Genomic DNA, 14,722 nt, shown 5'->3' with positions numbered 1-14,722 from the left:
CCTGAAATGGACACAAATGTTGGGAGTTTGTGGTATTAAAGCAGAATATATTGCTGGCCAGGGAGGAAGAACATGGTATTGAATTAATAAAGCATGTGATTGCAGCAAGGAAAGGCTAAGGTAATTGAGATTAAGCACTTACCGCCTAAATTTGCATGGCATCTAAATTGCAGAAGCCCTTACCTGGACAGGTAAGGCTGATCTTACCTTTCTAGAAGTGAATTCTGCTATGCCCTGTCTTCTTACGAGGGAAAGGTCTGCACTGTGGACAAATTACAGGCCTGGTAAAGAAGACCAGCTTAGCATTACTTTCTGCCTTTTTTCTGTACCTGAACTTTAGAAGAAAGCATTTCAAGAAATTTCAGTATTTATGTAAAACATCCTGTCTTATGGCTTTCCAAATGAGGACAAAGCTGTTGAACTAAGTATTTGTGTCAGTGGAATTGGGAGTGAGTTTTGTGTGCTTTTTGTGGAAGACTGAATACAACGGAAAAAAAAGGACATCTGTGCTTTCTTTAGATGTAAATGTACACAAGCATTCATTTATCACGCAGTTCAGATGACCGCTGCCGTGAATCATCTCATTCCTGGATTAAGCCACGATTTACTCCGAGAGACGAGGGACACAAACCATCACTGTTCCCATCTGGCAACTGCCCGAGCGTGTCCGCCGGCTGAGGCCAACTGCAAAGTAAAACCGATTCGTTTTGGCCGCCGTCTCGGAGCACACGCGGGCCTTTCGCAGCAGAAGCCCGCCGAGCGCAAAGCACCGCAGCGCAGGTGCCGCGCTCCGTCAGTCCCACGTCCTCTTCTCTGGCTTTAGCCTTCAAGGTCACCCAAGCGTCCTGCTGGGACAGCCCGACGCGCTCCTGTCAGGGCTCAAACAGCATCTCGAGGCTGTTAATTAAAAACATGGAAGAGGACTCCATCCTCCGTACTCGGCTCTGCCAGCAACTCAGCTGCCAACAGCTTCTCCAGAGGCAGTTCCTAGAGCAATCTGCAGCTTTTGAGTGACTTTGCATCTCTCCGAGCTCCGTCATTCCCACAGGGAACCCAGGAAAGCCTTTCCTCGAGGCCAGGTGGAAGCCCGTCGCCTCCTCAAGGATCGACAGGTGTGAAACACCGTTCGTCTCCCCAGAGGGCTTCGCGCCATTTGCTGTGGAGACACAGACACACGCACCGGGGCGGAACACGCCTGACACCCGCCACGGAAACCGCGGAGCAGAGCGGGGGCGGGCGGCGAGGCCGGGCCCCCCGCAGCCCCTCAGGGGGAGGCGGCTCAGGAGATGGCGGCCGCCCGCCCCCGCTGCGGCGCCGGCGCATGCGCAGAGCCGCCCCCCGCCATCCGGGTCACTGACCCGCCCCCCCCCGTCCCCGCCGCTCCCCGGGGCGATGCGGAGGCGCGGGGCCGCGCGCGCAGGCGCGTTCCCGCCGCTCCCCTCCCGCAGCCGCTCGCTCCGCACGGCGACCGGCGGGGAGTGCGCGCTCCCGCCGCCCTTGCGCGGCGACCCTTCGCCGCCGCCGAGGGGATCCCCGCCCAGGAGACGGTGAGCGTCCCCCGCCCCCCCTCGGCCATCTGTTGCTGCCCCGTCCCCTCAGCCGTCCCTGCCGCGCGACTCCCGCCCTGAGGTGAGGCGGCCCGGCCCGCCGCGCCGAGCGCCGAGCGCCGAGCACCGAGCGCCGAGCGCCGCCCGCCGCCTGCCGCCTCCCGGGCGGTCGGGGAGGGCGCGGCGAGGCCTGGCCGAGCCCCCCGCCCGCGGTGCCGCTGCCTGCGCCCTCCGCGGCTGCCGGGCGGGGCGGAGAAGTTGTTTTCTCCTCTGACACTTGTTACAGCAGCTACGGAGGCATTTTTTTGTTGGGTTTTTTTTTTTTTTTTTGTTAAGAACAACCCCCGAGCGGTCTTCTGCCTCCACCGCCGCCTTTCCCGCCTGCCCCGTTCCCTCGGAGCTGGGCGCTGAGCCCGGCCCTTGCCCGGGGCCCGCCGGGCCGCCTGCGCAGGCATTGCCGGGGGTTCTCCAGGCCTTGTTGAGTGTTCAGGGTTTTCGGGAGGGGTGCGGTAACGCGGAGGAGCCGCTTGTCCCGCGGTGCCTGACGAGCGATGCCCGGGGATGCCCGGGGATGCCGGCGCGGTCGGTAGCGGTGCGCTGACGGAGCTGCCGCTCTCCGTGCAGTGCCCGCATTTCCACCGCCGGCTGGAATTTCGGAGGATCTTAAGCTTTGTCTGAAGTCGAAGAGTTCGCTTGTAAGTGTTTCAGAGGTACCTGCCACCTGGTGTCCAAAGGATAAGCAGGTCTCAATTCTCAGAAGAACAGGGGCTTGGTAAAAGGTTTTATCCGGGTGGCTTTCCTTTCTGATCTGTGAAAAAACTAGAATTAACCATGTAGGTCTATGATTAAAAAAAAAAAAAAAAAAAAAGAACTGTGAAGCATTCTTAAAAAAGCAAAACATAATTGAAGTAGCTTTTATAGTGCAGTGCTCCCTACAGAAGCTTTTTGGATTTTGTTTTTACGCTAGCAGGAAATGCCGTACTGTAAATTGTACGGAACTGTTGATCCTTGTAGTCCTGCTGTGTAATCTGAAATCTAAGAGGGAGCGAGTGAGCAAGGAGCTTGCTAACGAGTATTGTCAGTTGTCTGCACAATGAATTTGCTTATAATTTTGAATTGCTTATTGCAGTTAATATTACTGTAAGAATTAGGTGATTGTAATAAATGGCTAGCATTTGTAAACAAATGCCTAGCATTTGTATACTTCCATTTATATCAGCCTGTCTTATAAATCGGTACTTCTCACCTTTCCAAGGAGGTAAGTGAATTAATTCCCTTTTTGCATAGGGGAAACTGAAGCAGAGCAGGTTGGCTGTTGCACTGATAATCACATCGGTGTACCTGTCAGGCTTGGAGTATTTCTTCTTCTGATTGTGATGCTTTCGAGTAATTGCATGATAAAATAGTTCTACCTACTCGGTTAAAATATCACTTCTCACAGCACTGTTTCTAACAGTACTTCTTGATTAACATTCATCCATCAGTCTTACCTGTCTCATCCTTATTTCAGGGAAGCTATTGGATATTCTTGCATTGCTCAATAACCGTGGTGTTTTGATGCTGATTTGGGCAAAGTCAGGAAAAACAAGTGATCTGTGAAAAAACTAGGATTAACCATGTAGGTCTATGATTAAAAAAAAAAAATAGAACTGTGAAGCATTCTTAATTTTTAAAAAAGCAAAACATAACTGAAGTAGCTTTTACAGTTCAGTGCTCCCTACAGAAGCTTTTTGGATTTTGTTTTTATACTAGCAGGAAATGCTGTACTGTAAATTGTATGGAACTGTTGATCTTGTTGCTGAAATGTTTCCTTAACTTTTGACTAAGATTGCTTCTATTAAATCACTTTCCCTGCAGACTGTTTGCAGGAATTCAAGGGAATAACTGCATTGTCTTCTGCAGCTTAATAGTGTACAAGTTTCCACTCTTGTTCTCTAAAAGAACAAGATGATTTCTGGTAATTCAATTCTTGTTACTAGTTAAGGAAAAAATGGAATCTACTTCATGGCAATGGGGAGGTTTAAACTGCCCCAGCTCTCCCATATCATTTACACACATCATTTGAGACCCGCTGCCTTTTTACAGAGCAGAAAATATCTTGCAGTAAAACGTTTTGTTGCTGTATTTAAACGTTACAACACGATGAATTCATATACAATGAAACTTGAAGCCAGTGAGGCTGTTTGCTGCGTGCAAAGCTGGATGCAGTGTGCCTAGACAGGTTTGTGTGTTTTCCATCAGGATTCTTCAACTTCTTTACAAATCTGAAGAGCGTCTCTTCTGTGCAATAATGCACGCCTATGCAGAATTTGATGTGTTCCATAATACCACACATTGTTGTTGAGCAAAAAGCAGTGTTTTCCTCATATCAAGGGTATTTACACTGTAAAAGGTTTACAGGGAAGATCTTTTGCAGTGAACAGAAGGCAGGACTACGGTGCAGGAGCACCAGGGCTGTCATCTCAGCTCTGTTTCTGAGCAGTCCTGCCTCCGTTGCTTGTTTTAATCTGTGTGCATTTTGAAGGTGGGAACACACAGGTAGACAGTGGTGGTTGTTGACTGCAGTTTCACGTGGAACTGGATGAAATGAGTCAGGATGCAGAAGGCTAAAGATGTAGGGAACCGCAAGTTTAATTTCTTTAATGTTAAGATGCTAACTAGACAGTTGTGCTTATGTCTGTTAACCAGTTCATGCATGGTGAAAATCGTAGTGATCTTGCAGCCATCACTTTTATCTCTGTCTACTTCACAGGTTACTTGAATCATTTAATGTTATCTAAACTAAATCGTAAAAGAAGGTAGATCTTGTGGCTTTTTTCTTGGCTTTTTTCGCTTTCTTTTTTCTTCCCATCCTCTCTTACAGTGTGTGTGGTACTCTGTGATACCTGAGCTCCTGGCATTTGTTTGCAAACATTTCAGTTGTTTGTTACTGATCCCTCTCCAATTCCTAAGTTGATGTGGCAAAGACCTTTCCTTAATTGTATTGTTTACCTGGCTGTCATTCTTGCTGCCTTCTTTTGTATGTTGTCACCTTTTCATTTACGAAATTGCCCTATTCTGTTATACCAAACAGACATGGAAATAACATGGATATCTTTTTTCAAAATATAACAATTTCAGAGTTTTAGAACCTCCTCATGCTGGAACTTTGAACTTAATTTTAATTCTCTGAATTACTTTTCCTTCTTTTGCCAAATTTAGTTAAAACTGGGATTTTGTTTTTTCCCCCCACAATACATTCTTTACGTCCTTAAGTTGGTGTTTTAGAAAGTGGCTTGAATTGCTCTTTTTAACAGTATCAGTTTTATTTTATTTGCAAGCAGATATTTGCATACTTGGCTCATTGGTGTGTAAGAGATGGTTTCTATTCAAGGAGCCTATACAAAGTCTCATTGTACAGAACATTAGCCAGAAATGTAGAGTTCAGGTGTCTTTTAATATTTTTATACTTATTTATATAAGGTATAAATAAAAACCTGTATCTGCCTTCATTTTGTCCATCTCTCTGCTCATGTTCCCCTGAAGTGCTGTTCCTCTGTGCTAACGTACCAAACGGAGGAACATCTCTGTGGTCACTGCAGTGCTTGGTGTCAGTAATCTGCAGATTGCAGCTCCTTAAATGACATAGTAGATGCTAACAACTTTAAAGGAGGAGTAATGGACTCAGTTGTTAATCTGTGGATTAAATTCTCTCTCATTTTAATTGTGATGTCTGATTCCGCAGTGCTAACAGAATGAAGAGAGGAGTACTACTGCGGGCACAGTGTAAGTCACAGTAATTGTGCACCCTGTTAATCTTATTTTCTCAATGCTTTTGCCTCCCTCCAGTCTGCTTTGTTGACTTCATTTTGTAGTGTCTGAGGCTCAGACAGCCTGAACTTTTGAAAGCTCTTCATAACGCAGCAGACGTGACCAAATCCTATGTTGATCTGTATGTTACCTTACTTCCTGTCCTGTTCACCGTTAATTTAAGTCTTTGAATTTACATGCCAGCGTTTCCAAACTCTCCCTTTTCTGTGGCAGTTTTGCTCTCTTGCCTTGTTTGCAAGTCTCATTCTTTGATTTGTCAGAAAACCAGGTTTTTGGAGCAGTCATGTGTGGGTTAGGTGTTTCTTACTGTGATCCGTGCTCCTCTCCGACGTGGATGCTTGGGAGGCAGGACCAAAACCAGGATAAGGCTGGCATGTTGCTCTCAATTCTGTCTGCACGTAGCTTGGCTTGAGTGTAGGTATCTCCGTCCTGTTGCATGTTGGACTGATTAGCCCAGAACTCTCTAAAAGCCAGATGGTGGCTTTTGTTTTTACTGTGTTGGCGTATTTTCTTTCCCTTTTCTCTTTCCTTTTTTGCATGAATCAGCGAGCACAAAAAATTAGGTTTCCACCAGCTACATATTTTCTTGCATTTACATCCTTCTTTCTGTGATGATGAGGAGTGTTTCCTGTGAAAATTTCGATACTTGCTGTGCTGGGAAAATTTAGCCAGGTCTATGCATGATTTTGTAATGGTTTGACTACAGTGAACTGGTGCAGTTAGGGGTGCATGTGTGCGCAGTGCTTCAGACAGCTTTATGTGTCCACCCTAAGGTTACATTGATTTAATTTGTTTAAGTTAGCATCACACCTTGTGTGTGTCTCTCTAAGCAGTTTGTAGATACTTAAAATAGGTACTAAACCTTTTTTTTCTCGTTTTCACATGCTATTTCTCCTTAAGTACAAAGTGTTGAGAGTGCTTGGGTGTTGTTAATTAGAAAACTTGTCTTAAACCTTTTCCCATGAGTGAGCGTGGATTTATTATGGGGGTTTTTAATGCATTTTTTACACATATTGGTTTCAGTTGATGGCATTTCTCAGTGACTGCTTCAAAAGAGCAAGCTAGTTAAGCAAATACTCAAATGAGATCATTGCCAATGTAACATATATATTTACCTTTTTTTTAGTGTTATGTCACAAATTACCACCCCCTACAAATCTAGATGCAGTACAGTTACATGTTTTCTGTCACATTAGAATATACAGTAGTGTGATAACCTTCTCATGATTTTTGCAGCAATAGGTGGCAAAAGGTATGCTCTATTAAAATCTTTATTGTGTAAAAACTAGTTTGTTACCTAAAGTGTTTTATTTAGTCTCTTGCTTGTTGGCACTTTTTTCCTCCCTTGACATGTTTACTCAGGGCTATAGATACTCTTTTACCTATGGGAAAGGCATTCTCCAGTGCTTCGGAGAAGGAAATGTCCTCACATTAGGAGATCTTGGGTTTTGTTCCGTATCTGCCACTGGCTTGGAGAGGCTTTGGACAGATGATTTAACTTCGCTGTATGCATGTGTTCCCATTGATGAAATAAAGATGTTTCTTCAAATATCAGAAGACTACTCTGATTACTTGGGAAGGGCTTTTAAGTTATTAAATAAGAAATTGCCATTAACTGAAAAGCGTGTCATGCAGAAAAGCTTCTAGAACAGTATTGTAATTCTTGATTTATGTCAGAGTAAAGGGAGGAGAAATTTAATTTACTTGACTGAGTGACTTTATCTTCCTTTTCATGGATTGAACAGCAGTGTCCTTATCCCATTTACAGAAATGGGATACGGTGCTTCTGTTTTGTGGATGAGAGAACAAGCTTCACGTTGATTTCTATTCTTTTTTGTAAAATTATTTGCCTTAAAGAACAGTCAAAGCAAGAAGATGTGGTATCTTCACATTCTGTTTTGGTTTTGTTTTTTGGAATGGCAGAGCCCTACTAGAAAGTGGAGCATAAAGAAGAGTTGCTTTGGGTGAACGATGCTCAGAGATACTATGAAGTCCTGGAGCGACAGCCAGTCAGACCTCTACAGCAGTGACCAAGAGGAGGAAGAACAGATGGTTTTTGGAGAAAATGAAGATGATTTGGAAGAGATGATGGATTTAAGTGACTTGCCTACCTCACTCTTTGCTTGCAGTGTTCATGAAGCTGTGTTTGAGGTACAGGAAAAAAAGGTAAGGTAGAGAGAGGCATATTTGAGGTATAGCATTGTAAGTATAGATACAGCTATTGAACATTTTTGTCTGGATTTTCAGCGTATTACTACATATTATAATTGGAAGGAAAAAAACAACCCAAAGTATTTACCTGGTTAAGCCTAGATCAGAACGAGTACAGTTACTAAAGAGCAGATAATACTACACTTTTCTGGCATTTGAAATTGTTAATGGATACAGTGCTTCTCCCATGAAAAGCTCTTCTGATTTCCCCCCACCCCCTTTTATCCAAGGTGCCAAATCCAAGGGCAGATTTAAATAAAATCTGAAAGCAACTTTCAGTGTTTTATTTCAAGGCAAGGATTCTGTTAAAAGAGCATTATCAATTTGCAGGATGTGTGTTCTGACTTGAACACCTTGAAAGTGGCTTATAAAGACCTTATAATAAAGTAAATCTTCTCTGGCCTGCTAATATTTGTATTCAGTCAAATCTCTTCTTTCCCTTTCCTTGCAAGAGCATCAGGAATAATTAATGTACGCTACATGAGTGAGGGAACATAGGAGGGGCTGATATGAAAGCTTTGGTCTGTGGCTTCTTCAGTTTCAGTTTACAAAAGTACTTAAGAAGGCTGCAGTTTTGCTGAAAAGTTTTCAACATCTGAGGGAAAGGTGTGGTGTCAGATAGGAAGTGTTGTTCTGTGCCTCAGAGTTGCTAAATTACGTACTTAAATATAAGTCAATCTTTCAAATACTTGCTGTGAGCTGAATTCCTAAGCCAGTGCTCCTAACAAATGGACATACTCAAAATAAAAGGAAGGGTGATCGGTTGAGAACGTGCGCGTGGTGTCACATAAACAGCTTGTGAAGCAGCTTACAGATCCCCGTTGGGGCAGGGAGGAGGACATTGCATGATGAGAGCTGTTGCTCTTGTAGTTTGTTGTGATTGTATTCCTACCCGTATGAAAGAAAGGTGCCAGAAAAGGCTTTTGAGTCTTCAGTGGCTTATTTTCAGATGCAATGCTTTATTTTTCCTTTCCCATGTTTTATAGAGACAATGAGATACGGTTCATTAGCCATTAGTTATATGCCTGGTGTCAAATGCGGTTTTTTCAAAGGGCGTGAGTTGTTGCTAGCCTATGTACATCAGTAGACGAGTTCATTTCTGGCCTTGTATATTAGTGCTGTTTTTACTGGAAAACAAAACAGGCGATGCCTAAGAGCATGTAAATCATATGTCATCTAATTTAAAAAAAAAATTGCAAGCTGAGTCTCCTTTTCTAGATAAATTTTTAACTCACTGATGACTAATTTAAATTGTTACTGTTTCTACTAAATCAGCTTCTAGTTCAAAAGGCTTTTGTAAGCGGGGAGCACTCCATTTGTTTCAGTGATTACTACCCTTGGAAGAAGGCAGTAAAGCATCAGTTAATCAATGGAACATTAAATAATGCACTGGACTAATTTAACTCTGATGCTACGGAAACAGTGCCCCATAATTCATTGTCCGTGCGCTATAGAAAGTGTGCACTGGAAATGTTGCCTTGCTAAATTGTTTTGCACATGTTGATGTGTGATTTGTCATTTTAATGTACATTTGCTTTTTTCCATGAAAGTATTCCCACAGTATGTCCGTGCCTATGAGGTGTCTCAAGGGAGGTGTGCTAGCTTTTTCTTTAATGGTTCTGGGATAATTAGTTGCCACATAAAACCGCTTGTAAATTTAACCACAAATTTAAAATTTTTCATTTAAAACATCGTTTGTAAAGTGTGCTGATTGTACTGTCAGCAAGCTTATCTAAGCTGATTGTCATAGCCAAGGCATTAGTTTAGAATAGGTCAGAATTATACATTATATCTCTAAATTGAACATTTACTATGCAGACTTCTCCCTAGTGCTCGGAAGCGTAGAGGTGCTGTGATATATTGTATGGCTTTTGTCTGTTTTATGAAACAGGGGGCTTTAGTCAGCCCCTGGACACACATTTCAGTGGTTTGATTTACTTCTTCCTACATCATCTTTTAAAGGCTGAATGCACAGCAAACAGTTAATGAAGCAAATGAAAATTGTGCTGTCAGTGTACAAACAGAAAGCGATTTGAAAATTTGTGGTGGTTTGGGTTTTTTTTGGGGGGGGGGTGGGGGTGGTGGTGATGGCACTTACAGTTTTGCTACCCAATGATTTTTTAGTTCATTTGGTAACGCTAGCAAAGCCAGCAGCACTTGCAAGCAGACTGACAAAATCAGTCTTCCTCTTCCCTGATTTCGTAGTAGTCGCAACTGTACAAAATAGATTGGCCAGTTCTGTATATAGGCACAAATATTTTATGCTCGGCATTTTCATTTGTGAAACTTCACATAAGTGAGTAATGATTAATATTCTGGTGAGGAGAAAAGGCTAAAAAGACACTATTGATTTGAAATCTGTATATTTAATTCTTACAAAGCATTTTGCTTAGGTTCTATTTCTGCCCTGGTTCTTTCATCCATTTTTTGGACATTTTCTAGCTATATTTCTGTTTTTACTGCTGATTTGTTAAAGCAACACTTCAACATTAACAGTTCATGTTGAATTGACTCTTAAGTTGTTGAATTTAATGCAGTCAGTTTCCACTTTTAAGTGGTGTAGGTTAAATACATGGTATGTTTACAGGAAAACTGTAAGATGTCTAAGTTGGCATACATCTTTTAATAAGTTTGTCTTCTACATAGCATCTAAAAGTGGGGTTTTTTAACAGCAAAAGGTGAGAAATTCAGAGTAAAAGTACATGCTGTTTCTTTCTCAAATGTTCATCTTTTTGGGGGTAATGTCATAATTGGAACATTGTCTTCATCATTTTCAATTGCAGGGTGGATCCACTAGATTGCAGTTTTGTGTTTGTCAACAAAATTTGGCCAGGGTGCAGAAGGAACAGGTTTTCTGATTTAATAAAGACCTTGACGTTGTACAGATTGGAGAGAATAGCACAAGAAAATAGTATTTTTGTTAAAACTAACATGGACATCATCTGAAGAATTTCTTCAGTCCTATTTCAAATGAAAGCCCCTCATCCTGTAACTGTTTTTACAGGAATGAAGGCATCAACAGGATGTTTGTAAAGAGATCGGTGTCTGTTGGAATCAAGCCAACCAACTGTTGTCATTGGAAAGAGTTCTTAATGGAAAAGTATTCCTGTTCTGCTTATTTGCTTATGTAGAGCTCTCTAAATAACTGAATATTACCAGAACATAGTACATAAAATTGAAAAGAGACTGCTTGCATGCTTCTCATTTATTGATTTTAATCTGACTTTTTACAGTGAATGAAAATTTACAGTAGGAAATTTCCTAGTGCGTTTACACTAGAAAAAAAGAGAAATATCTGAAAATTAGCTCTCTTGTAGGTCAGAGAAGTGGTAAATTAAAACAGATTGAATTTCATAACAGTGCAGTTATTATTTTTTTAAAGAACTTGATAAGATTCCATAGTCAATAAAACATGATGTTTTCATTTTCTTATTTTTGTGAACAAGTGTTGTTTAGGAATAATACATTTTTGTCTCTTCCGAAGTAGCCTTATTCATTCATCCTGAGAATTCTGACATTTTCCTTAAGCACTCAGTACTTTAGTTTATCTAATAGAAAAATTAACTGATTTGCATAGGATTTTTGGAGACGCGTGGGTGAAAGTCCTGTGCAAGCACGGGCGGTTTTGTTGCCGTCTGCACTTTGCAGTACCTGTCGGTAGGTGGCAGTTTATGCGCTTTGTAGGCTCGTTCACATCGATGTGCTCTTGGAATTCAGGTTTAATTAGTGAGACGAAGCAGTACGACACTGAACACGGATTTGCAAGTCGGGGTGACTGAGGGAGGTGCTGAACGTCCAGGTTTAGAAGGCGATTAAGGAAATTATTGGGATTTGGGAGAGGAAAGTGAAAGGAAAACGTGTTTTTATTGAGTGAAAATGTGCATTTTGTGTTTGGAGAATCTTTGTACTTCATCTCTAGGAAAGATTTGAAGCACTTTTCACGGTCTACGATAATCAAGTTACATTCCAGTTGTTTAAAAGCTTTAGAAGAGTAAGGATAAACTTCAGCAATCCAGAGGCAGCAGCCAGAGCACGGATAGAGCTGCATGAAACTGACTTCAACGGAAAAAAGCTGAAGCTTTACTTTGCACAGGTATCGTGGAACACTAAGATGTGTCCCTCTTTCTTCCTCATTCCACTTCTGCCCCTGAGTTTCATTTGTGATAAATATCTGGAATTACCTTCAACCTCATTATTCTACACTGAGATGTATTTTTTTTTTTTTACTCATTGAGAAAATTCATGCTTTAGGGGACAGTTTTGCCTTTCAGTGTGAGCTTACAGAGTTGTGATGGGTATGGAACAGTCGCTGTGTAGTGACACAAACCACCTTCCCCCATACATAAACAGAAATGTGCTGAAAGAAAATAAGTGGGTCCAAAGATCTCTTTATAATAGGTGCTTTACAGGCACATTCTTCTTGTTGCATTAGCAGCTTGCATGTGTCGTGTACAGCTACGTTGTCAATACTGACATAGGCCGATTTCTTACCTGCAGCGTTTCTCCAAGGTGTCATACCAAGAACTGACAAAAGCTGTACTACTGTTATTTTTAAAGCTAGGCTGAATTAAGCATTGCTAATACAGAGAATGGGCATGAGTTATCGGGGAAGTAGACTAAATAAAAAGAGAATTTGAACGTGTTCAAAAAACGGGTAGATGTGGCACTTCGGGACATGGTTTAGTCTACCCTTGATTGGCTTAGAGTAGACTTGGTAGTGTAGGTTAATGGTTGGACTGGATGATCTTAAAGGTCTTTTCCAACCTAAACGATTCTATGATTCTATGAATTAGTATTTGTTATCTTATGCTGTCTCTCCTGGCTTTTGTCCCCAGGTACAGGTATCCAGTGAAATAGGTGACAAGTCCTACCTCCTTCCTCCACAACCTGTTAAACAGTTCCTGATATCACCACCTGCATCTCCACCAGTTGGATGGAAACAGAGTGAAGATGCAACTCCCCTGATAAACTATGACTTGCTTTGTGCTGTCTCCAAGTTGGGACCAGGTAGGAATATTCACTTGCTTTTGTTGTGTTACTTAGCTTCAAAAAGAGTTGTCAAGGGAATTTATCTACTTACCTTTCTTTCTGTGAGAAGAAACTGAGTCTCTCTTATGTGATGTTTCTTACTTGAATAAAATGATCCATCACTTTTTTTACTTAATTCGTTAATTGATTGAAAGTCCAGCACAGAACTGCATTGTGTGGTACTAGCTCCATCACATCTGTGTACTGAATTTTGTCATCGTCTCAGTATTAAGTAACAAACAAGAAGAGGAATGAAAAGTTCAGTCTCTTGCAGATAGACAGCTCCAGTTATTAAGGATGCTAATATGTACTTTTTGTGTTTAATCGTCAAACTTCTTTATGAGCTGTCCCAGGAAACATGCTGTTTGCTTTCTGTGACAAGCAGGGAATCCGGAGGCTTAATGTTTTCAAATGCTTCTGCAGCTTTTCATTTACAAATGTCATATAAATGTACAGCATAAACGATGTCACTTAAAAATTTGCATGCTGCTTGTCTTCTGATGTCTTCAGTGTTTCACAACAGTTTTTTTACATCACTCCCTCCCTTCCTTTAAATATCAATTAAAAGATTGATTGTATTCAAAAAACAGTATAGCAGATACAGGGACTATTTTAAAACATTTAACAGGTCTGGTCAAGTGTGGAAGTTGAGCAAATTAAAGGTGAGGTAGGAATAAATGAATATTTGATTGTGTTACTGCAGCTGTTAAGGAGTTTTTGAGATAAAGTGGCTTAATGCTGTTCCTTGGGGTGGTTCTTAGCATGATTTTTGTTCGCTGCTCTTCAGGGGAGAAGTACGAGCTTCATGCAGGAACAGAATCAACTCCTAGTGTAGTTGTCCATGTCTGTGAAAGTGAGACAGAAGAGGAGGATGAAATAAAAAATCCCAAACAGAAGATCATGCAGACAAGGCGTCCAGAACCACCTGCAACAATACTGAATGAATCGAAAGCATTTGATTGTACACTGGAGGTAGGGGGTACTATGCACTGTTAAATTGTGTGATGCTCAAGATAGTATCAAAAATCAGACACTTAATGAGTACATGTGTTGATGTCTGTCCTGCTGCTATATGTTATGTATAGCGACAACAGATTTTACTTGTAATTGTCTCTCATGTTCAAGATTTTGGATGCCAATGCTCTGAAAAGCACTTTAATTTTAGGGACTAGTCCTCCAAGTGTAGCAAATCCACCTGACTTGAATAGTGAAAAATAGGAAGTCTGGTTGTGTTTTTTGGTTTTGTTGGGGTTTTTTAAGACGTTACTTTTTTCTTTATACTGTACAGTGTGATGTACCGAGTGCTGAAGTAATGTCTTTCTTACTGTTACAATTGGATTCAAGAAAGTCATTGTATAGCAATTAAAAGGTGACCTGTACTGGTACAACAGCTTCCAATTAATATGGTGTTAAATGCAAGTGAAACGTATTCTTTATGCTAAAATTCCTTCCCAGCCAGCAATCTTCCAAGGTGAAGATTAATCTTTGCTTTTGTCAGAAATGCCAAGTATGTGTTCTTACTTTGACATGAGGCACAAATACACGTATGGAACTAAATTCAAGTAGTTCTGCTGACTACACAGAGAAGAATACAGGAGGAAGAATCACAGACCACTGAGAAGACAGACTCCGCGTCTGTCGCCAACACTGCTGCTACTACCTGTGATGGTACACCGATAGGTACAATGGTTTGCACTGACACCTAATTAGGAGTGAATTACAATATGTAGAGGGAAATAGGGATTCAGCTATTGAATGTGTTGTCTCTGATCCTCTCTGAAAATATGGTAATGTTTGTTCCTCTACAGTCCTAGAGATGGCCTACATTTATAAATAAATTCAGTGACTGTTATGTTGTGTCTAAATTATGTGAGGAGGTAGAACATTTAGGGTTGATTTTTAACCTGTGCTCCTAGACTTCTCCAGTCTGTTTAGTGGAGTTTAAGACAATCGGTTGCCTGGCTTAGCCAGTTTTTATGCAGTTTCAGCCCTTGTTTGCTGTTTTTCATTAAGACTTTTTCTGTGTGGCATCCTGCCTGTCTGATAGAGCATCTGCTACTTTTGAGACCAGGATGCATCTTCTAAAATACAGATCTTTAATTTTGTGATCTTGTGTTAAGTGTTTT

General features: G+C 41.5%; 1 protein-coding gene across 1 annotated transcript; it reads left to right on the top strand.

Moving 5' to 3' along the window:
* Positions 1-1,517: 1,517 nt before the first annotated feature.
* Positions 1,518-13,979, top strand: RCAN3 (RCAN family member 3). The gene is made up of 5 exons (XM_075721822.1): positions 1,518-1,547; positions 7,281-7,523; positions 11,488-11,661; positions 12,404-12,575; positions 13,384-13,979. The coding sequence occupies exons 2-5, from the start codon at positions 7,329-7,331 to the stop codon at positions 13,590-13,592; spliced, it is 750 nt and encodes a 249-aa protein (XP_075577937.1). The 5' UTR covers positions 1,518-1,547; positions 7,281-7,328; the 3' UTR covers positions 13,593-13,979.
* Positions 13,980-14,722: the final 743 nt, after the last annotated feature.

This window comes from Pelecanus crispus, chromosome 16 (genome assembly GCF_030463565.1).
Source record: "Pelecanus crispus isolate bPelCri1 chromosome 16, bPelCri1.pri, whole genome shotgun sequence".
NCBI lineage: Eukaryota > Metazoa > Chordata > Aves > Pelecaniformes > Pelecanidae > Pelecanus > Pelecanus crispus.
The sequence above is the reverse complement of the archived record's forward strand: the minus strand, read 5'-3'. Positions and strand labels throughout refer to the sequence as shown.